Consider the following 26,486-nt stretch of genomic DNA (forward strand, 5'->3'; position numbering starts at 1 on the left):
TGGGTCCTGGGGTCACGAGCCCCTTTTTCAAACTCAGGGACACCAGCGCCAGCCAAGCAGGCCCCTTCCCTGGAGGTCTGAGTTTCTGCTTCAGAAACTCAGAATGGTGAGCCATTCTCGAAGCTTCAGTGGCCCTAGGCTTCCACTCTGACATGGCTAATCACTCTCTCCTCCCTGACACTTTCCCATTTGGGTGCCACACTCTCCCAGTTTTCCTCCTACCCACTGGATGCTTCCTCTGTGGCTCTCTGAACTCTTAAGATTGGGGTAATCCAGGGCTCAGTTCTTTTTCCACATGTGCTCATTCCCTTGGTGATCAATTCTAGTCTCAACCTTAGCTGTCATTTACAAATGTTGTGGAGGTAGAAGAGTAATCTAGTCCACTGTTGGGAGGGATAGTAGGCTGGTACAACCTGTTTTTGAGGGCAATGGAAATTCCATGACTCGAATGCTCTTATGGATACATTCTCAGAAGAGCACAAAGATAATATGTATAAGAACTTTCACTAAGATACTGTTTTTAACAGCACTATTTTTAAAAATATTTTTTTATTTATTCATTTGAGACAAAGAGAGAGCCTGAGCAAAGGGAGAGGAAGAGGGAGTGGGAGAAGCAGACTCCCTGCTGAGCCAGGAGCCCGATGTGGGACTCGATCCCAGGATGCTGGGATCATGACCTAAGCCAAAGGCAGATGCTTAACCAAATGAGCCACCCAAGTGCCCAACAGCAACATTTTTAAAAAGCTTGTACCAACACTGTTGCTTTATTTTATTTATTTATTTATTTTTTTAAAAGATTTTATTTATTTATTTGTCAGAGAGAGAGAGAGAGAGCGGGAGTGAGCACAGGCAGACAGAGTGGAAGGCAGAGTCAGAGGGAGAAGCAGGCTCCCTGCGGAGCAAGGAGCCCGATGTGGGACTCGATCCCAGGACGCTGGGATCATGACCTGAGCCGAAGGCAGCTGCTTAACCAACTGAGCCACGCAGGCGTCCCAACACTGTTGCTTTAAATTAACTATGCTAAAGATAAGTTGAGGCCTCTGGGTTCCTTTAAGGAGAAATTCCTTAGGATTTGCCAGATCATAAGGCTGTTTAGAGCAAGGACTCTGGAGCCAGACCACTTAGCTTCAAATCCTAGCTTACTTACCAGAAGCATCATTTGGGGCAAGTTACTTAACAGCGCTGTACTTTGATAACCTCCTCAGAAAATATAACAAGGATGTTGTGAAGATTAAGTGAGGTCACATGGCTCAGACTTAGGGCTGCACAGGGCGCCCAGTAAATGAATAAAAATATGTTAGCTATCACCATCTATTCTGCATGTTCCTGGAAAGAAAATGAATGGTTTAATTGATCAAAGTCCTCGGTAATGTGCCATCTCCTTCTACTCAATCTTCCTGAAATACTGTGGGAAAAGCAGGGACTTACACACTTGAGTCTTAATGTGAAGCTAAGGGAAGATAATGCAGATGCCACTTACATATTTGACTCCCTTGAGGCCCAAGCAGGCACATACCAGTAAGGCAGGCGTGGCCCTGCCAAGTTTCAGCCACTGAGGCTCTGAATGAGTCAGAGACCACCCTGCGCCCAGCTCCTCACCTCGCACTTCCGATCTGCTTCAGAGACATTGAGGTTGTTCACATTCTGCTCGATGGTTTTATAGGAGTGCTTCTTTTTGGGCTTTTGAGCCTTTTTGGTTGTTCCTGTTTCAGTAGCGCTTCCACCTGAAAGAAGAAGTAAGACTAGGTAGGGTAAGGATTGCTTTGGGGCATGCAGCCAAACTTATATTAAGTCACGTTTTTCAAAACTCTAAAGAGCGATCACAACAGAAAATGCCATTCTCTCAAAGCAACAGCACATCTCATCTGCGGCTTCCGGAGAAACCTGAAGTATTTGGCTTCTAATACAAGTCAATTCCAAAAGCGCCCCCAAATCAGAACTTCCCCATTTGAAGTTTACTCAGTCTTCCCCAAATATGATCTAAAAGGTCCTTCTCTTTTCCAAAGAAAAACAACTCTAGGGTTTAAGGGTCTTCTCATAAACTCTTCTGAAAACGTTCATGTCTTCAACCGAATGAGATTATCTCTTACGACTTCATTCCAGTATACTACCCAAATAACTACCTCCTATGCCCTTAAGAAAGCCCCTTGAATCCAGATCCCAACTCACGTACCTGCATCATGGCTCTCTGCTTCTTCTGGGGAGGGTGTGTCTTTGCCCAGCCCCCCAAGGACTCTGTAGACATCAGCATGGACCGCGTCCACACGCACTGCATAGATCTTTGTGCTGGCATCCAGAGTGCCAGCAGCCACCTAGTCCAACAAACAGAGCTCTGCTCAGGGGAGACATAAAAAGGAACTGCCGAACAGGCAAAACACAGCAAGCTTCATAAAATATTGACTTGCTCTTAAGACAAAAATGATAAAGATTCCCCAAAGACTGATAGGGAATAAACACTATATAGCAGAAAGATATCGTCTCTGTATTCATCAGTTTAGGAAAGAAGCTAATGAAGTGTCTCACACAAGGAAGGTTCTCATGTATCTGCGGGATTCAATGACCGTGCTGTGCTCAGTATCAGAAATAACCACCATTAATTCAGATGCAAGAGGTGAACAGCCTTCTTACTTTAAAGTTGGTCGGTTCGGTGTCTTTCTGTTTAAGAATCTCTGACATAAAATCAATCAAGTGTAAGCCAAAAGCATTCTTGGTCGTGATTTTCTGCAAACAGAAAAGGGTGGGAAGGTGGGTCACTGACAGCCAAGGCTCATGTAAATACTGCTCCTCTGACAGAGGAAGCTACGTTCTTACACAGTAACAGCCCACATCTCACCACAGGTATCAATTCCCATAAACACTTGGTGACGCGGCCTAATCCACACAAACTCCTCATTCTCAAGAGCTAGAAAGTGACAGCATACTTCCTGAGTTTTCACCGTGTGTAGACCCTGTTATCAGCACTGCCCACTAAGGGACTCAGTGACCCTGAGAACAAAGGAATGTGGCAGGGACTATTCACGTTGTCATTTGACGGAGGCGGACCCTGCAGCAGAGTGCTCAGGTGACCTGCCAAGGCTGTAGACCTTGTGAATGACAGAGACTGGATTCCAACAGAGACTGGTTCCAGAACTCACATCATTAACCCCCAAGCAATGCTGCCTCTCTAGATGCACCCTAGGAGGCAAGCAACCTGCCAGAAAGAGCACCGAAGTCCCACATAGCACAGTAAGAGCCTGTAAGACCGACATCGGCATTGAGAAGAGTGGCTGGAGAAGGGAAGCACGCAATTACCGTCGGTTGCGCATTCTCCACCGAATCAAAGAAGGCTAGACTTCCCTTGTGACCATGCTGCAAAATCTTCACTGATAACCAGCAGATACTCACATTTTCAGTGGACAGTTTGATACAGGTGGAGTAATGTTCTGTAATCTGCGTGTTTGTAAACTTAGGGGTTGTGGCTGAAGTGTCAGTATTCCTAAATGGAAACCCAAACCAAAACACTCTGTTAAGGATCCACGATACTCTAACTTTTCAAAATCCAGACCCCAAACCCCCGCCTCACAGAGGCACCCAGAGCGCACGCACCTGCTGGATGGGGAGGCCAGCAGGTGAGGCGAGTCCGAGCTGAACTGCAGGTCCAGCACTCGCGAGCGCCGCCGCTGCAGCCGCTCCTTCTCGTCGTCATTCTGAGGAAAGTCTTCGAGGACTGGGGTGCCAGGAGTATTGAGAGGGGCCTTCCGGGGCAGGGACGTGGAGAACGCCCGTTCTGAAGGTGAGGCGGCACTGTGGGGGTGCCCACGGATTTCTGAAGAAAAGCAACTAATTATGGCTGACGGTGTTGAAAGAGAACCCTTGCTCAGGAAACCTGCCACGGAATATTTCCTGTATCCAGAGTGAGGGTTGGGGACTGTCAAAGGGAGGAAGTTCACTGCCTGTTTCCCACCAAGATCTTTTCTAACTCTAATATTTCTCTATACAGTTTCTTAGTCGGGTGATGGGTTTCTGATGCTTCCTTGCCAAATTGAGGGGTGTGATGAGGTCAAATTAGAGAAAGACAGAATCATTCACTGGATTGAACAACCTAGAGGTTACTGGCGACCTTGACAATAGCAGTTTTCCTAGACTAGCACAGGCAGGAGAAAATCAAAAGGGCATAGATTCCAGAGACGAGAACAGAACAAAAAGAACAGACAAGAAATTGGCGACAACAGATGGAGACAAGGTTTTCAAGGACTTACAGAAAAGGAAGGACAAAATTAGGAGAGAAGCAGTTGAAAGGGAAGTGAGGTTCAGAAATTAACTTTAAGATGGGAAAAATCCCAGTTTGGTAGAAAGAATGAAGCAAAGAGATTTTATTAGCTTCCTATTGCTGCTATAACAAATTGCCACAAAGGTAGTGGTTTGTACCAACACAAATGTATTCCCTTGCAGTCCTAGAGTCAGTCTAAAATTGAGGTATCAGCAAGGGCCGTGTTCGTTTTGGAAGCTTTAGGAAAGAATCTCTTTCCCTGCCTTTTTCGGTTTCTAGAGGCTGCCTGCTTCCTTCCCACCATTCTATCCTCTTATTTCTTTCTTTCTTTCTTTCTGTCTAAAGATTTTATTTATTTATTTGAGAAAGAGAGAGCAGGAATGGGGACAGAGGGAGAAGCAGACTTCCCACCAAGCAGGGAGCCCAATGTAGGGCTTGATCCCAGGACTCTGGGTCATGACCTGAGCCAAAGGCAGACATTTAACAGACTGAGACACCCAGGTGCCCTCCCGACGTCTTGCTTCTGTCATCACATAGCCTTCTCTGACGAACTTCCTGCATCACTCTTATGAGGGCCACTGTGATTGTGCTGGGCCCATCCAGATAATCTAAGATAGTCTCCCCATCTCAAGGTCCTTAACTTAATCATACCTGAAAAGCTCCTTTTACCACGTAAGATACCATAGTCACAGGTTCCAGTCATCTTTGGCAAGGAGGGGGCATTATGCAGAGATCATGTGGAAGGGTAAAGTTGCTGAACACACTCAGGCAGGTAAAGGGGCTGCCTTTCCTGAGATCACTGAAAGCCCATCCACAGCAACAGGAAGGCAGCCAGACAACACAGACACAAAGGCAGGTAGGGGAGCAGGTACAATGGGGTGCCTGTGGATGTTCCTTTTGGATTGTTTTCCTTAGTAAAATAAGAAGCACATCAAGACCAAAAACTCAATAGCTAAGGGTGAGGGCCAGGGAGGAGGTGCTGGAGTTTCAGGAGAGAAAGGAAGGTAAGGGAAGTCACGTAGGCGCAGGTGAGTGGATGAACAAGGGAATAACCATGACTGCTGGGCAGCTTTAGGGTTCCCTTGAGATCACTGAGTGAGCAGGGGCCAACGCAGAGTAGGCCAAGTTGGAAGTAATCAGGGTTGTGATTTTTGTCAAGAAAGTATAAACAGGCCAAAAGAGGGCAAGGGGTTAGACGTGTAGGAAAAGGAGTGATGATAGTGATTGACCACTGAATGTAAGCTAAGTAAGGAGGGGAACAAGAACATGAAAAACACGAGGGACAGGGAAAGCAAAGAATATACATCTGCTGGGTCAAATGACCACTGGAGTTATTGGAATCAGGGAACAAGAAGGAGTGGAAAGATAGGAGTGGTACTGAGAAGTGGGGTGCTTAAAACTGAGATGACAGAGTGGTGCAACTATTGATAATGACAAGGTCTAGGGTGTGACTGTGGTTGTGAGTGGCTATTGCCTATTTTGGTAGCGCAAGAAACAAGATCACTGGGAGAGAGATGAAGGAACTGAGAGACCTTAGGGGAAGAGGTTTCCAGATTTAAGAATCAAAAGGCCTGGCTTCATATCCCAGGTCCAGGGGTGCCTTGCTGGCTCAGTTGTTAAGCATCTGCCTTCAGCTCAGGTCATGATCTCAGTGTCCTGGGATCGAGACCTGCATTGGGCTCCCTGCTTGGCAGGAGGCCTGCTTCTTCCTCTCCCACTCCCCCTGCTTGTGTTCCCTCTCTCACTGTGTCTTTCTGCGTCAAATAAATAAATAAATAAATAAAATCTTTAAAAAAACAAACCAACAAACCCAGGCCCATCACTTACTGGCTGGAGAATTTTTTTTTTTTTTTAAACAGCAAACTCTACACCCAGTGTGGGGCTTGAACTCATGTTTGAGTTCAAGAGTTGCATGCTCTATAGACCAAGCCAGCCAGGTACCCCATTAGCTGGAGGAATTTTAAGCAAGGGGCGCCTGGGTGGCTCAGTCGTTAAGCGTCTGCCTTTGGCTCAGCTTATGATCCCGGGGTTCTAGAATTGAGCCCCATATTGGGCTCCCTGCATGGCAGGAAGCCTGCTTCTCCCCCTTCCACTCCTCTGCTTGTGTTCACTCTCTCACTGTGTCTCTCTGTCAAATAAATACATAAAATCTTTTAAAAAAAGAAAAGAAAAGAAAAGAAAAGAAATTTTAAGCAAGTAAATGCTCCAAGCATTTGCTTCTTCATCCTCCAAATAGAAATAAGAACATGTGTCTTAGGTGGTTCTGAATTGGTGATATGAAAAACAAAAAAACAAAAAACAAAAAACCCCCAAACCCACAATATAACACATATTTTATAGGGACACATTTAAAAAAAAAAAGGGATACAGGGGCACCTGAATGGTTAAGTATCTGACTTTGGCTCGTGATCTTGGGCGTCCAGGGATTAAGTCCAAGTTGGACTCTGTGCTCAGCAGGGAGTCTGCTTGTCACTCTCCCCCGTCACCATGTCCCTCCCCGACTCATCCTCTGTCTCTCTCATCAACAAAATCTTTAAAAAAAAAAAAAATAGTGATACACAAAAAACACTACATGTTGCTCATATAGGGGGAAGGGAACAGAAGTGGTGTATAGGGATAAAAGGAAATTAAAAAAATATATACAATGAGAAGAACTTCACGTGTTCCACTGATAGCTTCCCATAAGCTCAAGAGTATGGCTAACATACTTCTCAGCTGAGGTCAAACAAAAGAAAAAGAAAGAAGAAATGGAAAGGAAGGAGGCAAGAGACATTTTTAGAGACTGAATTAAGAGGACTTGTTACTATCTGGGTCAGGGCTCTTCAAGAGGAGGGGGGCGGAGTTGGACCTTGAGAGGAGACTTAAACAGAAGCAGGAAGCACCGAAGGAGGAACTGGTCTGAGAGGGAAACTCAAGACGGGATCAGAGGCATGCTTCAATTCTTGGAATATGCTTTCTCTGATTTCTCTCATTTAGATGGTTACTAAGCTCACTCTACACCTACCTCCTTCCCTCCCACTCATTTTTCAGCCCCCTATGGTCTGGCTACCATCCCCACCACTTTATGAAAACTATCTTGACACGATCACCTACAACCTCCATGTTGCCAAACCCACTGGCGACTTTTCAGGCCTCATCTCTTGAGATTCAGCAGGATCTGAAACAGATGACAACCCCTTCCAGTGCTTCTTGAAACGATCCTAGCTTCTATGACACCACTCTCTTCTGAGAGAGTTTTTAAGCTCTCCCTTCTGTCTAGCTCCTAAATGTTGGTCCTGAGTGTCTTCTCTACAGGGTTTTCTTAGGGTTCTCACCTGTTCCCATGGTTTTATGATCCATATGATGATGTCCGAATGTGTTTTTGAGTCTATGGGCCACTTCCCTGAGCTGTATTACCCTCTGAGTGTCAAACTCTTTTCCAAGTGTTTACTGACCCCTCACCTGTCTCATGCATAAGTCATTTACCACGTCCAAAATATAACTCTAAATTTTCAAGCCTTTTGCCAAGACCAAGGCCCTGCCTACCTCAGCGGCCTCACTCACTGTTTAGTAATGATGTTCTAGTTCTAGCCCAAGCCAGGCTCTTTCCTTCCTGCCTTTCTTTTTGCACTCATTCCTTCTGCCTAGAACGCGTCCCCCAGTGCCCTCTAAGATCTTCCTTTAATCCTCAACCTGAAGGAGCCCCTCCCCTCACTCTGCTGTTCTCAATCACAGCACTCAACCTCATTTGTAATTCTTTGTTTACGGTCTCCTCAACTAGAATACAAGCTGTCTTCGACTCATGTCATGATCCCAGAGTCCTAGGATCGAGTCCCACATCGGGCTCCTTGCTCGGTGGGGAGCCTGCTTCTCTCTCTCCTTCTCGCTCATGCTCTCTCTCACTAGCTCTTTCTCTCTCTCAAATAAATAAAAATCTTTAAAATAATAGATTACAAGCTCCAAAAGACTAGATCTTATCTGTTTTGTTCTTTACAGTATCTCTGCACCTGACAATGGGTTTGGCGTAAAGGGAGAGCTCAGTTGTTCAATGAATGTAAAAATAAGTGCATGCAGGGCGCCTGGGTGGCTCAGTGGGTTAAAGCCTCTGCCTTCGGCTAGGGTCATGATCTCAGGGTCCTGGGATCGAGCCCCGCATCGGGCTCTCTGCTCGGCGGGGAGCCAGCTTCCTCCTCTCTCTCTCTCTGCCTGCCTCTCTGCCCACTTGTGATCTGTCAAACAAATAAAATCTTAAAAAAAAAAAAAAAAAAAAAAGCGCATGCGTCTTAAGCATTCAGCAGGAACCACAACTTTTTCATGGTCCTGAACTAACATGCAGCCCAGGGAAACCACCTGCCAAGGGAGAGACACCCTCCACCGCGTAGGAGCCCACGGGAAAGGGACCGGAGTGGGGATCGCCCCACGCGCGCTCCCGACGCCGACCCAAGCGGCCTGCTGATTGGCGGCCTTCCCGGCTTCCCGCCTCTTCCTCCCCGCGCCTGCCTCCCCCTTTGCCAGGAGCGCAAGGCCAACAACAACGAAGCCGAGAATATCCGTACCTCCGCTCAGCCCCCAGCCGACCCTGCCCGCCCAGAGCACCGTTTCACGCCGACCCCTTCCCGCGGCGCCCCCCACCCACCCAGCCTCACCTGGGCAGGGAGGTCCCATTTTGCTCGCTTTCTCTGGAGCTGGTTTTAAATCGCGCGCCGAGAAGCCTTAGCGCCGTAACGGCCACGGTGACGTCTGTCGTGGGCGGGGCCAGAAGCGCGCCTGCGCAGGCGCCCCCATCCTCGGCTTGTAAAGGGGCGTTGGCACCTGTGTGGGAGTGCGCTGTGTGGAATCGCGGGCTTCCCGCTGTGTTCCTGTGGGTGGACTGTAGGGGTCCATGGACCACGGTCCCCCGCCTTCTTTCGAGAGTCAGACGAGGAACTAAGGATCCTAAGGATCCGGCGTGGAGCAGGACGGGAGAGGGCTCTGCTTTCACGCAATTTACTTTCTAATGGGAGGGAGGGCGGATTTCTAGGAAAGAAGGTTAATTTCCCACAGCGACCTGTTCTGTAAGGGCAGCAAAACCCTAAGGGGCTAGAGAGGGATGGATGGGGTGAGAAGGAGCCAACAACACGATGAACGTTCCAGGCAGGCGAAGGACAGGTGCAAAATATTTATGTACATTTTTAAATGCCATCATTTTTATTCAGATTCTTGTGAAAAGCTTCCTGGATATCTAGCCCCCCACACACACACCTCACCCCCGCATATCCCACCACACAAAAGAAAAGGTTAAGGCGAGAAGTGAGAGGGACATAATTTGCCATCTTTCCATTGTGCTTCATCTGATCCCAAGAATTGTATTTTTCCCAAATTTATTTGAGAGAGAGGGAAGGGAGAGCACAGAGGTAGAGAGAGAAGCAGACTCCCCGCTGAATGGAGCCCCACTCAGGCCTCATCCCAGGAACCCCAGATCCTGACCCCAGGGAAAGGGAGACACTCAATCAACTGAGCCACCCAGGCACCCCCTGCCCAACCAAGAGTTGTATTATGGGAGGAAAGGCCAGGGCAATTCCCCCAAATATCCCTAGAACATCCTATCATTTCTTATGACATGCACAAGGCATTTTATGCAGTGTTTCCCTTGAAGGGTGCTATTGGCATTCAGGGTGAAACAATTTTTGACATGTGGGGCTCTTTGTAGGACACCATTTGTCCACTAAACGCCATCAATGCCTCTCAGTCATTTTGGCAAACAAAAAATACTACTCTTTGTAGAAAACCACTTTTTAAGCCAATTTGCTTTTTTTTTTTTTTAAGATGTTATTTATTCATTTGATAGGCATAGAGGCAGGCAGAGAGAAAGGAGGAAGCAAGCTCCCTGCTGAGCAGAGAGCCTGATGCAGGGCTTGATCCCAGGACCCTGGGATCATGACCTGAGCCGAAGGCAGAGGCTTTAACCCACTGAGCCACCCAGGCACCCCTAAGCCAATTTGCTTTTGCACAAACTTGTTCTCCCAGTGACCACCGTCAAATCTTTAGTATAAGGCAATGTGGAATAAAGAAAAGAAAGCAGGTTTATAGTGTTTTTCATCTCAGTGAAAGATTCTACCAGCCACCCAGGAACCCAAATCAGCACCCAGGGGCCATCCTGGATGTCTCACTCTCCACACGCAACCAATTGTTGAGCTCTTTCACTTCCTAAGAATCTCAAGCCTGTGTCTCTTTTTCACCCATATTACCTTCTTGCTGGTCTGCAGCAGCCCTACACCAGCTCTGACTCCCTTCTCATTGGACCCTAATGAGTGGTTGCTAAGTACCAATCTAACCTGTTCCTTCCCAAAGTCTTAAACCATTCAAAAGTTCCATTGCTCTGGGAGCTTCTAAAGTGATCTAGGAGACCCTGTGGGGTCTGGGCCCTACAGCCTCTCTGGCCTCCTCTTGCACCTTGCCTCCCCTTGCTCCCTGCACTCTGGTCACTTGGGCCTTCTTTCAGACTCACTTTCATCCTGCCTACTCCCACCACAAGGCCTTTGCACATCCTCTCCTCATCCTCATCTTCATCCAGTTGGCTGCCATTACGTTTCAGCTCACATCACTTCCTCAAGGAGGCCTTCCCTGATACACTCAAGTGTCCTTACTGGAGGTTTTAGTGGAACTTGCCACCGTTGAAATTTTACATCCACTGGGACGACTATTTGATGACTACTCCTCCATAGACTGTCCGCTCCATGAGGATGGAGCCATGGTTTGCTCGCCATTGTTTCCCCAGGGCCTGGTGCTAGCCCTGGACACAGTAAGTACTTGAATACGTATTGAATGAGTTTAGTTGGAAGACAAGTTTAAATCCTGGGTTGGGCATTTGAACCTCTCTGAGCTTCACTTTCTTCTCTGTTTATAAAACAGTCATGATAATACTCCTTCACTGGGCTTTATGAGGAATTGGGTAACAGATTAAACTCTTGTGGGCACATAGGCTCAGTGCACGCTGGGGGTGCCATCATCTCACTCATCTTCTCTGTGCTGAGTGCATTTGAGGAGAGTGGGAACAGCTTGTGATCCTCTGGGCACCGACGAGGAGCAGTGTGGGTTGGGAGAGTGGCCGGTGGCACTGAATCAGAAGGCTTGGAACACCCGGCAGAGGAGGAGGCTGTTCTGGGATTATAATGGAGCCCCCTGAGCTGGCTGCCTAGGGTTCCCTGTGCTGGGACAAAGCCAGCTCCACCCCCTGCAGACGGTTCATTCTCCACCACTCGCTCTGAATGCTCTCTTTGTTTTTTGGGGGAGGGGGTTAGTTCTGCAGAGGGTGCCAAAAAATTGAATGATTTATCAGTGGTATCAATGGTATGCAGAACTCAATTCCTCTGTCTGGACAAAACTAAAGCAGTGGGTCCCTCCCCCACTCCTTGTCTGCCAGAAAAGCAATACTGGGGCCAATCCTCTTCCCCATTTCACTCCTCACCAAGATTCTACTTCCCCAAAACGAATGGCAAACAGCTTTAGTTTAGGTGACGAGCAATACTGTTATCAGTCGGCTACCTGAACAAACTTTTGGCTTCGGATTTTCCCTGATCTCCCAGCCTGCAGCTGGCTTATATCATAATGTAGTTCACGATATAAACCATCGAGCCACTGGGGGCCAACAGGCATGTAGTTCAAATGGCTTTACATTTATTTTGGCCTCTGAGCAAATGCCTTTAATTTTTGTATGTGATACGAAATTCCTGGCCTAAACACTGGGCTACGGACCAACAATTTCTGTCTTCTAGAATTTCTAAACGGCATACCGCCCTTGATCTTAAAATTAGTATAACGCTTTTCGCTTTTCAAAGCATGTTAACCCCTACATCTTGATATTCCCAAGACCATGCTGGAAGGTTGTGAGAACAGGTACTTTGTTCCAGGCTCTGCCTTTACTAGCTGTGTGACCTTAGAGGAAGTTGTGTGCTGTTTCTGTGCCTCGGCTTCCTCGTTGGAAAAGGGGAAGGGACAAAGTACCCACTTCATGGAGTTAGAGTGTGAGGATTAAATGAGTTACCAGATGGGAAGCATTTAGGGCCATTGGCAATGCTCGATGAACGCTAAGTATTCCCATTACTATAACTGCTGTTATATCCTGGGTGCCCGCCAGGAATTGTTTTAGAATAAAGCTCAGCTTCCTAAATAATCTGGAGAAGTTTCTCCTTTCATTGTAAGAGTACTCCCAGAGCACAACAGCTCTGTTCTTTCCATTACTACTTGTTTTTTCTATACTCTCTCTTACACCCTCGGCCCCACCCAAGCTTTGCTGACTGTTCCCTTTGTAGTCTTCTGCCAGCTCCTGTTTTCTTACCTCTTACTACACTAGAAACCACAGAGTGCTAGAACATGATACTGCCTTTCTACTTGACAGATTTATCCTTTCTACAGCATATGCATGTTTTTTTGTAGCCACTGAGATCTTTGAAATTGGCTGATATTTTGAGAATGAATAACTTAGATGTTCCTTGACATTCTGGATTATTCTTTCCTGGTCCTGGCTGTGCCACTGGGAAACCTCGGGGCAGACTGGTTCAAGGTGTATTGTGAAATACCAGGATGTACTGCGTGGAGCTATCAGGGTAACAGGAATATCTTGGCAATAGGCACGTGAGAATTCTGATCTTCTGTGGGTGTTATTACATACATTCCAACCAACACACAAAATAGCTTCCTTTATTGATTTGGAATGAAAACACCAGCAAGTTACTTTCTAAACAGAAAGAATATGGGCGTTTATAAAACATCAAAACCCCGCAGCGTGGAACCAACCATCACAGCATCTTGAAAGCAGTACCTGGCAGATATCAGCAGACAACATGGGAATACAACCGTCACTATGCAGTGCAGGGTCTCAAATATTGATCGGCATCAACTCCGGGGACATAAATTTGTCATTTATTTTTGCTGTGGGGAGGGTGTGGATACAACCAAAGCCCACAAGACCAGCATCTAAACCCCCTTGCGACTTGAGTTAAATGTGGGGCCAGGTTCTCCTCCCCAGATCTTCCTGGTATGCAGGGCAGGAACAGCATTGTTATTTCCAAAACAACCAAACAACCACACCTACAACTCTCGTCACTTTTTTAAGCCTCCAAATCAGGATGCCCAGGATTTTGAAAGAAGGGCAAAATCCACCACTCCTATCTCCAGAATCACTAGTGTTAGAGCTGGACTGCTCTACAGTCCCTTCCTGTCCGACCCTGGCAACGAGCCTCAATTGTGATGACCCCACTTTGCAAAACCACAAACACAGTTCAAAAAAAAAAAAAAATCCCTTTGTCATCTTTGAAAAGAGAATACAGAGGCATTAACAGACTGAGTTGAAAAAGCAGTTACACGTGGTGGCTAAACCTTCTTTTCATTTGACAAACAAGTGGCTTCCTTTAGAAACAGTCATTGTTCATCTCAGAAACCGCCCCTCAAAGATTGCCCTCATTAAGGGTTTTACAATGTTGCTTCCAGGCATGAGAAGCTCGTTAGATGCTAGCTATTTTATTAATTTTAGTAAATATGTTATTTCAATTATGAAACAGATCACCATTGACTTAATATGTTTGTGAATCAATGCTAATTGTTTGGATAGTATTGGAGTTTTCTTTCAGGTGCATAAAAACAGCTATATTATGTTCTATTTCATATATTATACAAAAATAGGGCTAAATTGAGAAATGGAAAATAAGCATCCTGGGTATATCTTCAAACACAGAAGGTCTGAAAAATTAGATCCTAACATACGAGAAGTTACCTTCACGGTACTTAGAATAAGTTGGAGCGCTATCTGCTCGGAGGTGACTTAAGCCAACAATTCAACAAGGAAACCAGTTTACAAGGAATGTGCTGAGAGTCGCTCACAAAAAGAAATAAGCTGGAATGGAGGTATTCTCTGGTTCTCTTTTTCACTTCCAGTGTTGATACAAAACACAACCTCACAGGCCCTGTCTAGTCTCAACTCTAGCTACAAGATCGTCCTGTAACATCCGTTTCCCTGGGCCCTCCTCAGGTCATACTAATAGTCGGGAGAGGAAAACCTCAGAAGACACACCCTAGATTAGGCCCTACAGGTTGGACCCCATCCTGATGAGCCCTTCAGGTGCTCCTTAAAGTTATCATAGCCACAGGCAAGGTGAAGGTCACACATACCACTGATGCGTCTGGAAAATAAACTCTTCGGCAGCCTGAGGAATCAGAAATACCTTCTCCCCTCTTTTAATGACCTTTACATTAATGTGCCTCCACCAATGGGGCACAGGGCAGCTTTTTCACTTGGGTCAGAAGGTTGTGGAATTCTTCCACTGCCTGCGAGTGTGCCATGGGGTTTAGCACCAGGTGCTGGAAGAGATTGACGGGCTCGGCACTCCGAAACGTCTTGGGGATCGGGATGGTCAGGGGCAGGAAGGTGTTGCCAATGAGGAAATGGTGGAGGGACCTTTGCTGGAGGCCCCGGCCGAGGAACCAGAGGATGTCCTGCAGCCGCTGGGACAGCATGCTGTGCTGCCAGTCGGTCAGAGGCAGCCGCAGCAGCAGGTGCATGAGGGCTGTTTTGAAGTGGTAAGAGGTAAGGACCGGGCGGGACGCTCCCTGAGGTAAGCTCTGAAGGTCCCGCAGACTTAAGATGATCTGGAGGCACTTGAGGTGACAGGTGTTCTCTGGAGCAAAACGCCCGACCAGCTTCAGGAACAAGTGTTCACAGGCTGCAAAGGACTCGGGCCAGTCCACACTGGTGAGCGGTTCCTGGTCAGGAGCCTGACTCACCAGATAGACCAGGGTGTCTTCCCGTTGGACCCCCAGGACCAGGCGGATGGAGAGAAAGCGGCCTGAGCGGTAGTCCAGCCTGAGCTTGCAGGAGTTGGTGGACGGTGGGAGGCTGAGCTTGAAGTCATACTTGTGGGCCACAAGGGCCCAGGCATTGCCCACCATGTTCCGGAACCACTGTATGGTCTTGCACACGTCCAGGTGGGAGCCCGTGCACAGAGCCACCTTGATGGAGCTGCTGCACTTGCTCAAGATGGCCGAGTGATCCCTGTGGTGGTGCACCAGGCACAGCACGTCCCCCAGAAGCTTCTCGCGCTTGCACACACATTCCGACTCCACGAGCACACAGCCACAGCGGCAACCGAGGGCCGGATCCCTCATCTCCAGCACGAACATAGTGCCCTGCGGAGGAATGATGGGTACCAGAATATCAAATTTCTGGGTCTCGTGGAGGGTTCCCCATTTCTCAAAGGCCGCCCCGATGCCCAGGCAGTCCTCCAGCTGTGGCTGAGCCTCCCGGCGGCTGAGCGCCCGACAGGCCTCGATGAGGTCATCCACGAAGCTCTCCACGAACTCACAGGTGCAGGGCAGGTCACGGGTGACATTCTGGACGTAGTGTTTGTAAAAGGAATCCAGGGCCTCCCGCGAGGGGAAGTCAGTGAGCCAGTTGTAGGAGGTGACAGGCACAACACGGACTTCCTCCTCCTCGTCATCACTGCTGGAATCAAAGGCTGGCTCATGCTGCATGTTCTGTCGCAGGAGCTCAAAGACGAGAAAAAGGCAAAAGAGGCCAGCATTCCACAGGTTTCCCAGCATCCAGCTCAGCGGCCCCTCCTGGCCACTGGCCTGGAATGGCCACCCCATGTCTTTCTTCCCTAGCACTAACTGGTCACTGGAGGTGTCTCCTCTCCAGAAGTTCTCTGCCTTCTGCTTCTGCTCAGCAGCTCGCTTTCTCTCTTCAAACTCTATCTCCAACTGGCGCATCTCCTCGCTCATCCGCTTCTCCAGCTGCCGACTTCTAGCTAGTGTGTCTAGGTCCATCCGGTCACTGACCATCAGGGGGTGGTGAACTACATACATGACTGCCAGGAACACGAGGCTTATCAGAGCCATGGAGGCCTCTGCATCTGGAGAAGTAGGAGGGTGGGAGTCAGTAGTGATCTTCACCATTCATTTGTTCGCCAGTGCATATGCCCCAGCGCCCTGGAACCCCAAATCCTGGAAGTTAACTACTCAGGAGAAACAGAAAGCTCACAGAGCTGGGCTTGGACAGAGCAAGGGTCCACCCAGGAGGTGGTCTGGGAGAAAGGGAGTCAGTGGGAGATGCCACTCAGTCTTTCTGCTTTCCTTCCACATGGTGTGGGTGGTCTTTAGGCCTCCAAAGTATGGACACAGCACTGTTTTCATTCCTGTGTAGGAGGGGGAGGGGGACCCTCGTGGGAGGGTGGCCTCACCCGACTCATCAGTCCACTATGGACACCAAATGTGCCCTGCTGATCCCAGAGGCTCCCTTCCACGGGCAGAAAGCACTGATCTGCCTGGGCAACACTTTCCTCTTGCCAAGCCTCAAGCCCCAGCTATAGCATCCCATTCCCTCTGTGACTTCACAATCCTCATTCTGTCACCCTCTGTCATTAGACCGCTCGGCCTCTCCTCCCTTGTGCCCAGTAGGGCAACTCCCAGTTGGCGCCAGAGAAGCACAGTGCCACCAGACTGCTCTCCACAGCTTCCCGCTGTGTTCTCTGAGGTCCTAAGGTGGCTGCCGGATGCCCTGTTGATGGGCCAGGCGCAGAGGCAGGCATGGCTCCACCTCTCAGCCCAGGAAAGTTCGCGAAGAACCAGGTGCCCAAAGACACTTGACAACTGCAGTAGTCAGATCCTCTGCCTCCCCACCCAGCACGAGGCCGGAAGCTTCTCGTATTCACCCCACAAGCTACTGGGCTTACCGAGATGATGAAGAAGGACTATGCCCTGTGGGCGCTGAAGGCAGGTGGGGGGACTCTCCTCCCTCTGGAACTTGGCCTTGCTAATTCTCACCGACTGCTCCAGGAGCCCTGTTAAAATTTACAAGGTACCTAGCGGCTGTGGCTCAAAGCAGGGCGATCCCCCCACCATTCATAACTTTCCCAAATTCCACGCCCAGAGAGCTGAACTCTCATCCGCCTGCCCTCCCGGGGGTGTCTCCCGGGACCTGGGGCCAGGTTACTCACCGTCGGTGTTAGCTGGAACACGGTCTTAAAGAGACAGCGCGGCCTGACTGCCCCCGCCTTTTGGCCGGCGCGGTGGGGGCTCCGGGTGCCTCGCCGGGGCCGCCCGAGGGAGTGGCCCCGCTCCCCCGTCCCGGGGGTCGCACCATGTCGTCCGAGGGTCAGAGGGTCCGAGGGTCTGCGCACGGCCCGCCCCGGAGCCCCCCTCCGCGCGGCGCGCCTCCCGGAGGGCTGCAGCCCCGCACCGCGTCGCCAGCCGTCCAGGCTCCACCCCGCCCAAGCTCCTCCCAGCCCAAGCCCGCCGAGCGCGCCGCGGGAGCGCCGCCCTGGGGCCCCTGGGGCCCGGGTGGTGGAGGCGCGCCTTTAGTGCGGCGTCCGGGCGCCCGCGGGGTTGTGGCCCCGCACTCGCGGCCGAGGGGGGCTCGCACGCCGCAGCTGCTCGGTCTCTCGGGGGGTGGTGCCAGGGGCAACCGAGGGTACACTTACCGGGAATTTGGAATGCACCGTACTGAAACAGTGACGAGGATGGTGGCATCACTAGGAATTGACCGGGGCATGGGGGCGTCATTCCCAGTCCGGGCTGGTCCTGCGCAAAACGCCACAGGAGCTGGGGTGTATTGTCAGCGTCCGTACTGTGCCTCACCCCCAGCCCACGCCCAGACTCAGGTGTTTCTCCCCACCTCCTTCCTATCAAGTGGCTGTCCTGAAAGGCCAGACGGCACGCGAAGACCTGGCTTGAGGCCTTACTTCTCGCTCACTAGCTCCGTAGGAGTAAGAATCCTAAACCTCCAGGGTAGCTCTGCTGATGAGAGGTGGGCGTATACAGGAAAAGTTCATGAAGTGTGGAGACTGGACAAGCCTTACGATCCAGTAAGATAGCTCCACGAAAAGGGTTTCCGGAAAGGATCTTCAGAGTATAACAAAGAGCCCCCAACCCTCCTGTTCTGTGTCAGCTAACCAAGGAGAAAAGGGGAAGTGCTATCTTTTCATACTTACGAGCTCAAGTTCTTCTGCTGAAAGACAGATTTCAGCCTTTCTTATCCAGTAGCAATGCGCAGGGGGCCCCAAACAACTTGCACAGTGCTTCCAAAAATACTGACTTATTTCACTGTAGGAGGGGGAAAGACTATCTTCTGGCTAGCCATGACTGAAGTTCCAAAGTTTTTTTATTAACTTAGGGACTATTACCGCTAAGCATTTGCAAAATCACGCCATGACAATGAAGTTCTCTTTATTTCTTCGCTTATGACAATGTTGAGATGGAAAAACATATATTCCAGAGTGTGCAAATAATGCTGTTGAAACCCATGTGTTTAGGGGCGCCTGGGTGGCTCAGGTGGTTAAGGGTCTGCCTTCAGTCAGGTCATGATCTCCAGGTCCTGGAATCCAGCTCTGGGTTGTGTTGCTGGCTCAGCAGGGAGTCTGCTTCTCCCTCTCCTTCTGCTTGTCCCCCTGCTCATGCTTTCTCTCTCTCTGTCTCTCTTTGTCTTAGATGAATAAATAAAATCCTAAAAAATAATAATAAGGCCATGCGTTTAAAGGCATGTGTGTTCAAATAAGGGTTTGTTTCAAAAATGATTGGCACATTAAAAGACATTTGCTAGTTTGTGCTCATGAAGTTGGTTACTATAGCAAATAGACTCCAGGCTAGAGAACTATAATCCATGTAAAAATCGCACTTAAATCGGCAAGAAGCCCTCTAGCAGTGAATATTTTTTGGCCTGTTTTTGGTGATTTTTCTGCTTTGGTGTGATGTGAAGCGATATGTTGGCTTAGTCGGATTAAAAGAAAACCAAGTCGTTTGTACACCCTGGCCTTCATGCTATTGGTGATTGTACACAAATGACATGAGTACACTGTAGCAGTGGCCACTCATTTTAACAACTGAACTCCTCTGTGGTGGAATTTATCCTTTTCAAGCAAGGAAACATGGTAGTTCCCCCCAGATAACTTTATTTTTATCATTAAATAAGTAAGTACATATGGGGCGCCTGGGTGGCTCAGTGAGTTATAGCCTTTGCCTTCGGCTCAGGTCATGATCCCAGGGTCCTGGGATCGAGCCCCGCGTTGGGCTCTCTACTAAGCAGGAAGCCTGCTTCCTCCTCTCTCTCTGCCTGCCTCTCTGCCTGCTTGTGATCTATCTGTCAAATAAATAAATAAAATCTTAAAAAAAAAATAAGTACATAGAAAGAAAGTACCTGCATAATCTATATACGATTCTGCCTCTTGGCATGTAAGACCTAAAATTTAAGACTGTTAATGTTTACTGGGGCACCTGATTGACCTGGAGGAACTTGCAGCTCTTGGTCTCAGGGTTGTGATTTTGAGCCCCACATTGTGTGCAGGTAGAGATTACTTAAAGAACAACAAAAAAAACCCTGTGTTTTGGTGAGAACAGTTGCTCAAAGGCTTGAAAACACCGGGAAAAATATCAGTAATATATCTTAAAAACAACTTACATGATTCTGAGTGATTTTCTTTGGCTCGATGAATCAGTAAATGTTACCACTGCTCAGTTGTTGTTTATTCAGGAAGCCAATGCAGAGTTTGCAATTACTGAAGAACTAGACTTTATGCATAGTCTGTATGAGACAACTAGAGGCAAGAATATTTTAAAAGCAGCTGAGAAAACATTAATTCAGTACAACCTGACATGGAATCTGCTAATTTATGTTACTACCAATGGTAATAAAAGTATATGTGAGGGAGAAAAAGGCTTAGATAGGAAATCTACAAAGTTTGTGAAAATTTCAGGTGTTTAAGCCTATGGTTGGTTATTCATTGTATTATTCATTGGCAGATACTTTGTGGAAAATAATTGAATCTGTTATGTATTAATGAACCAATAATGTCAATGGTGAACTTTGTTCATTCTCATGTACTTAAAAATCATCAGTTCTGGGAATTTTCATCAGAAATAGACACTGAGTATCTTGACTTGCCCAACTGTCATTATCAGTTTTCCATCTTTTTGAGCTTGAGGCTGAAATTAAAATTTTTCTACACAAGAACTGCTTTCAACTACTCTCAGCAAACACTGAATGACTATGGAAATTAGCTTTTGGTTGCAGACTTGATACTGGGGTTTTTTGGATGGTTTTTCTGTGTGTGTGTGTGTGTGTGTGTGTGTGTTTTAAGTAGGCTCTGCGCCCAACGTGGAGCCCCATGTGGGGCTTGAACTTATGACCCAGAGATCAAATCCTGAGCCAAGACCAAGAGTCAGACGTTTAACTGACTGAGCCATCCAGGTGGCCCTTGATACTGTTTCTTAATGAAATCGATGTAAAATTACAAGATAAAATCGTGTTTATATGTAAAATTTATTCTCTGATGAAATCATTTTCACAAACTTTAAATCACAAGTAATATCAAGCTGCTTTTTAAAACTTCCTGTCCTGTCAAAAATAAAACAAGAAGCAAGATATCCATTCCTACATACATTTGAAGCAGATATATTTTCTGAGCTCAGACCACATACAGTTCCAGCAGAGTTTGTCAGATGTCAGCACAAGTGGAAAGAACACCTCCCTATTTCAAAATCCATTTAACTGTATAATCTTTGTCAGTACTATACTGAAAAAAGATTTTCAAAGAGGCAATATGTAATAAGTCATTACAGGGCTCCTGGGTGGCTCAGTGGGTTAAAACCTCTGCCTTCAGCTCAGGTCGTGATCTCAGAGTCCTGGGATCGAGCCCCGCATCGGGCTCTCTGCTTGGCAGGGAGCCTGCTTCCTCCTCTCTCTCTGCCTGCTTCTCTGCCTACTTGTGATTTCTGTCTGTCAAATGAATAAATAATATCTTAAAAAAAATAAATCATTACAGATCAGCACTAACAGTTGGACATTTGCAATTAATTTGGGTGATAGGAAACATTAACCTTGAGCCCTAAGTGACATGTTATTTCCAAAAAATAAAAGAATCCCGTTCTTTTCATTAGCAGCTCCATATTACAAATAAATAACTAAATAAACAAACAAATAAAACACACTCAATTATTATTACATTGTGAATTTTGTCAATAAAATTTTGTGGAAATTTATTTTCTCTCATTATGTAAATGCCTACATAATTCTCACTTCTGCCTCTTGGCTGAGAAACACTGAAACATTTGCTCTCTGGCCATTTACAGAAAGAGTTACCAGTCCTTTGTTTCTAAGCAGCAAAATGTGCACATTTCCCCAGAAATTTTGTAAAAATGACACATGCTCATTGGAAAAATGCATATTACATAGGAGGAATAGGAAGAGAAGCTACCCTCATACCCCACTACCCAGAGATAAGTGTTAGAGATTTTGGGAGTAGCTTCAGGACATGGTTTGTGCCAGTATACCCAAAAATGTGCCCCTTGGAGAACTAGTTGCTCAAGCTGACCCTCCACAAACAGATTTGTATAATGTTTCTTGACAACCTTTAAATAAAACTCGTAAACACAGGGCGCCTGGGTGGCTCAGTTGGTTAAGCCTCTGCCTTTGGCTCAGGTCATGATCCCAGGATCCTGCTCAGCAGGGAGCCTGCTTCTCCCTCTCGCTCTGCCACTCCCGTGCTTGTGCTCGCTTTCTCAGATAAATAAATAAACAAAATCTTAAAAAAAAAAAAAAACCAACTCTCATAAACACAAAACAAAAATGATCATTGTGAAAAGTTTGGAAAACATTGTAAAGTTAAAAAAATCGTTTTTTTAAAATATCACCTTTAATCCTGTGGTATTGCCAGTTAGGATCCCCAGGAGGATGTGGTGGCATATTCAAGTTGAGTAACTTAGGGCGCCTGGGTGGCTCAGTGGGTTAAGCCGCTGCCTTCGGCTCAGGTCATGATCTCAGGGTCCTGGGATCGAGTCCCGCATCGGGCTCTCTGCTCAGCAGGGAGCCTGCTTCCCTCTCTCTCTCTCTTTGCCTGCCTCTCCGACTACTTGTGATTTCTCTCTGTCAAATAAATAAATAAAATCTTTAAAAAAAAAAAAAAAGTTGAGTAACTGAGGAGAGTTTAATTGAAGAACAAAAGAGTTCCAGGGTTTGGGGAAAACTGCAAGGGACATTTACTGTTCCTGGAGCTAGGCCAACAGGGAGCCTATGTCTGGGTAAGGGTGAGGAGGAGGGAGTGATTTGTTACCAAAACTTCAAGACAGTAGCTATGTGGAGAGGATGTCTGATAAGAAAATGTGGTCTTCAGTTGAGAGGATGAAGTCAACCCTGTGGGACACCACAGGAAGAGAGCTGAGTTCTCTCGAAACTCATTTCCTGCTGAAGCCTCTCATTGGCCAAAACCAACTGGAAGCCAGAGAACAAGGGAGCCCCTTGATTCAGTCCTTCTGGGTCATCGCGTGGCCCTAGGGCACAGAGCAAGAAAGAGAAAGAGAGGAGAGGGTCGCAGGGGCAGAGAGAGATGCACACATCTGCCAAAGGTCCCCAACCTCGTCTCCAATGAGCGCCAGTCTGTGAGCTCACACTCAGAAATGAACTGCTCCGTACAAACACATTTGGAACCCCACTGCTCAGACCACTGTGCTCTTCTCCTCCAAAAAGAATCAGAACTCCTCTGACGATGATGGCACAATATGTCAGGACATCCAAAAAGTCAGGTGAGCCTATGACATCCCACTGATGTTAGAAAGTAAAAAAACCCCATTTATTAGACCAGTCTCAGGTGCTATTAGAAAAGGGGGAAAGGGGCCACACAGAGAGACCACCCACTGCTAACGTGAATGGCAGGTGGTGCCGGAAAAAAATCATTATGATCATTGGGAGAAGGTGATCCATGGGTCTGGGAAAATATTTTTCAAATGATATAATTTTTTAAAAGATTTTATTTATTTATTTGACAGAGAGAGAGAGAGAGAGATCACAAGTAGGCAGAGGGTGGGGTAGGGGTAGGGAAGCAGACTCCTTGACAAGCAGCGAGCCCGATGGAGGGCTCGATCCCAGGACTCTGGGATCATGACCTGAGCCCAAGGCAGAGGCTTAACCCACTGAGCCACCCAGGTGCTCCAATGATATAAATTGTTAAAATGATATAAAGTTTTTGTAAAAGATTCGTGTGGTGCACCCATGTGTTTTCACATTTTTTTTAAACCAAAATTAATCAAATGATGACACAAATCTTACTCATGTTTTGGTCTTTACACAATAAACCTATAAAAATATAGAAATGTACTGAATGTATAAAAAATAGAACGTGTAAGTCTACCTTGAAGTGGAAAATAGACCAAAGCATATAAGTGAAAAAAAAAAAAAAGCAGGTTACAAGACTAGCCAGAATGTAATCCCCCTGCATGTGTGTATTATATCCTTAAGAAAAAAGTTTCAAAGGGTGGATTCCGAATGTTCCTCTGAGGATGGAGAGACTGATTATGGGCGACTTTTACCTTTCTCTGTGCCTTTTTCGGACTAGTTAACAATGATCTGGTAGTATTTTCACATCATAAAAAATACCATTCAGACAGTGTGCAGGTCACGAATGAATGGGCTGTGTGCTCAAAGCTCTACTGTGAATTAGGTGAAGAGAGCTCACACTGCGTTTTCTAAAAAGAAAAAAAAAAAACAAAAAACAGGTGGGACCACGCTGGCTTGCCCTGGGACCGGCTTTGTGCCCTGGCGCAGCATCTAAGCGGTTCCGGAGACCGGGTCTAGGGGCTTACTCCGACCGGTCAGTTCCCTTGGCCCCCACGAAAGTCCTCTCCAGGCTGGGACGGCCCCGCAGCCTCCCTTTGTCCCGCACCCCGCACGGACATGCTGTGCCGCCACCCTCCCGCGCACTTTTCTGCCCGCTCCAAGCCCTCAGCGCCTGGACCAGCGCCCCCCTCCCCTCGACACATCGGTTACCACCAGCGAGCTGGGGTGTCACAAGGACTCTGGCACATGGTTGCCAGAGCTGGCGACTCTCCGGGAAACTGGAGAGCCTCTGAAAGAGGATCTGGGCCAGCACTTCACTCATGCCGCATGCAGACGGGTGAGGGGTGGGTAGATGTCCTAGATGAAGAGATGGTATATTAGTTTGCTGGGGCTGCCATACAATTTTGGTGGTTTAATACAACAAAAATTTATCCTCTCACAGTTCTGGAGGGCAGAAGTCCAAAATGAAGGTACTGGCACGGCCATGCTTTCTGCGAAGGGTCTATAGAGAAGAAGCCGGCCGTCTTTGGCTTGTAGCTGTAGCATTCAGATCTGTCACTCCATCTCCACATCACCTTCTCCGTGTGCCCTCTATCTCCTACAAGGAGGCTGTGGTTGGGTTGAGGGAACAACCTAATACACATGGTATCATTTTGGTCCTTAATTATATCTGCAAATATCCTATTTTCTTTCTTTATTTTTAATATTTATTTGATGAGAGAAAGACAATTATATGATCTCTCTGATATGAGGAATTTGAGAGGCAGGGCAGAGGGTTGTGGGGGATAGGGAAGGAAAAAGTGAAACAAGATGGGATCGGGAGGGAGGCAAACCATAAGAGACCCTTAATCTCACAAAACAAACTGAGGGTTGCTGGGGGGTGGGGCTGGGTAAGGATAGGTGGCTGGGTTATAAACATTGGGGAGGGTGTGTGCTATGGTGAGTGCTGTGAAATGTGTAAGCCTGATGATTCACAGACCTGTATCCCTGTATCCTTGTATCCCTGGGGCAAATAATACATTATTTGCTAATAAGAATAAAAAAAATATTTTACTTATTTGACAGAGAGAGAGGGAGAGGGAGAAGCAGGCTCCCTGTTCAGCAGGAAGCCCAATGCTGGCCCATCCCAGGACCCTGGGATCATGACCTGAACTGAATTGAAGGCAGACGCTTAACTGACCGAGCCACCTGGCAACCCCCAAAGACACTTTTTTCAAAAAAGATCTCATTCCTGGGTTCTGGATGGACGTTAATCTTTTGGGGGTGGGGACACTATTTAACTTCATACAGACATACAGATAGATGGATTAAAAAGTAGACACTGCATGGGGGTATCAGAGGTTGAATTGTGTCTCCCCAAAACTCTCTGCTGAAGACCGAACCCTCAGTACCTCAGAATGCCACTCTATTTGGAAATAGAATCTTTGCAGATAGATGATCGTGTCTACATGAGGTCATTAGGGTGGGTCCTAATCCAATATGACTGGTGTCCTTATAAAGAGGGAACCTCTTCACACCCTCAGGACGGTTGCCATAAAGAGAGAGGTGAGAATTACAAGTGTTGGTAAGAATGCAGAGAAACTGGAATCCCTGTATACTGTGGGCAAGCACATAAAATGGTGCAACCACTATGGAAACCAATGGAAGTTCCTCAAAAAATTAAAAATAGAACTACCAGCTGATCCAGTGATTCCACTTCTCGGTATGTATGCCCAAAAAACTGAAAACAAGGTCTTGAAGAGATATTCGTACATCCATGTTCATTACAGCATTGTTCACAATAGCCAAAGGGCAGAAACAGCTTATGTGTCCCTTCTGGACAGCCACACTGAAAATTGTCTTAACCCAGAGTGGAAGGCTGAAGTCCGTGATCAAGTCTTGGCTCTGCCAACAGCTTGTTCTGTGACGTGGGCAAGTCACTTCCTGTCACTCTGGCCCTCGGCTCCCGATGTGTAAACATTGGGGTTGAATGGAATTCTTCCAGCTGGCATGGTTTCCATCTACTGAAAACAATGGCCCCAGTGTACCAGCCAGGTCAAAGCATGCTTTTCATGCCTCAGACTCATTCAGCCTCAAGAACTGTGGGGGCCAGCTCCCCCAGAGTAGCCTAGGGACACTGATATCAGACCTGTGATGTCAGCACCCACACACCGGCTAAAAGAACCCAAGCCCCCAGTCTCTCTCAGGTCGTCACTAAATGATTACCTAAAAAGACACAAGAGATTGAGATGAGGGTCCTGTCCTGCTTTCCTACTTCTGATGCAATCAACTTTTTGCCCAGCACCCACCAAACGGGCCCTGACCTCACCCCACCAGCCTCCTAGGGCAATGTGTTCCTCTCCATTCAGCCGACTCAGACTAATCCTCTTGCCAGACACTAATAAGAGTCCATGGGACTCCCAGCTAGACTGGCACTGGCTTCAACTTGACCTCCCAGAGTCTGGCCTCCTCCTGCTTTGTCTTCTCATTCTCAAGGATGACCCCACTTGTCAGAGCTGTGCTCTCCCCAGTTTCCAATCTCTCACTCTGCTCTGGACTGTGGATTGCTGCCTGACTTGCTCCTGAATGTTAACACATGGCACTTGCAAGGGCAGTCCCCTAGACTTCGTCACTAATTGGATTCTAATTTCTCTTTCCAAAAGGTATTAGCAAAAAGAATTTTTTCCCATCTTGGGTTATTTACTT

General features: G+C 47.4%; 2 protein-coding genes across 3 annotated transcripts in view; both read right to left on the reverse strand.

The window, feature by feature from the left end:
- Positions 1–10,006, reverse strand: part of NCAPH (non-SMC condensin I complex subunit H) — a 37,043-nt gene extending 27,037 nt beyond the window's left edge. Inside the window, exons 1-6 of the mRNA XM_032352833.1 lie at positions 8,875–10,006; positions 3,586–3,805; positions 3,385–3,475; positions 2,629–2,721; positions 2,174–2,312; positions 1,600–1,724 (exon numbers count right to left, since the gene is read on the reverse strand). Coding sequence (XP_032208724.1) covers positions 1,600–1,724; positions 2,174–2,312; positions 2,629–2,721; positions 3,385–3,475; positions 3,586–3,805; positions 8,875–8,893 — 687 coding nt within the window. The 5' untranslated portion in view covers positions 8,894–10,006. The remainder of the gene's footprint in view (positions 1–1,599; positions 1,725–2,173; positions 2,313–2,628; positions 2,722–3,384; positions 3,476–3,585; positions 3,806–8,874) is intronic.
- Positions 10,007–12,882: 2,876 nt separating this feature from the next.
- Positions 12,883–17,504, reverse strand: ITPRIPL1 (ITPRIP like 1). Of its 2 annotated transcripts, XM_032352834.1 has the most exons (3): positions 17,197–17,504; positions 16,933–17,040; positions 12,883–16,113 (listed from the first exon to the last, which is right to left on the reverse strand). In XM_032352834.1, exon 3 carries the CDS (start codon positions 16,097–16,099, stop codon positions 14,456–14,458), a length of 1,644 nt encoding a protein of 547 aa, XP_032208725.1. In that variant the 5' UTR covers positions 16,100–16,113; positions 16,933–17,040; positions 17,197–17,504; the 3' UTR covers positions 12,883–14,455. The 2 variants fall into 2 exon arrangements, with proteins under 2 accessions (XP_032208725.1, XP_032208726.1); XM_032352835.1 differs by lacking the exons at positions 16,933–17,040; positions 17,197–17,504 and adding an exon at positions 16,441–16,849.
- Between the last annotated feature and the right edge of the window lie 8,982 nt (positions 17,505–26,486).

The sequence above is a fragment of the Mustela erminea genome, chromosome 7 (assembly GCF_009829155.1).
Source record: "Mustela erminea isolate mMusErm1 chromosome 7, mMusErm1.Pri, whole genome shotgun sequence".
In the NCBI taxonomy this organism is placed as follows: Eukaryota; Metazoa; Chordata; class Mammalia; order Carnivora; family Mustelidae; genus Mustela; species Mustela erminea.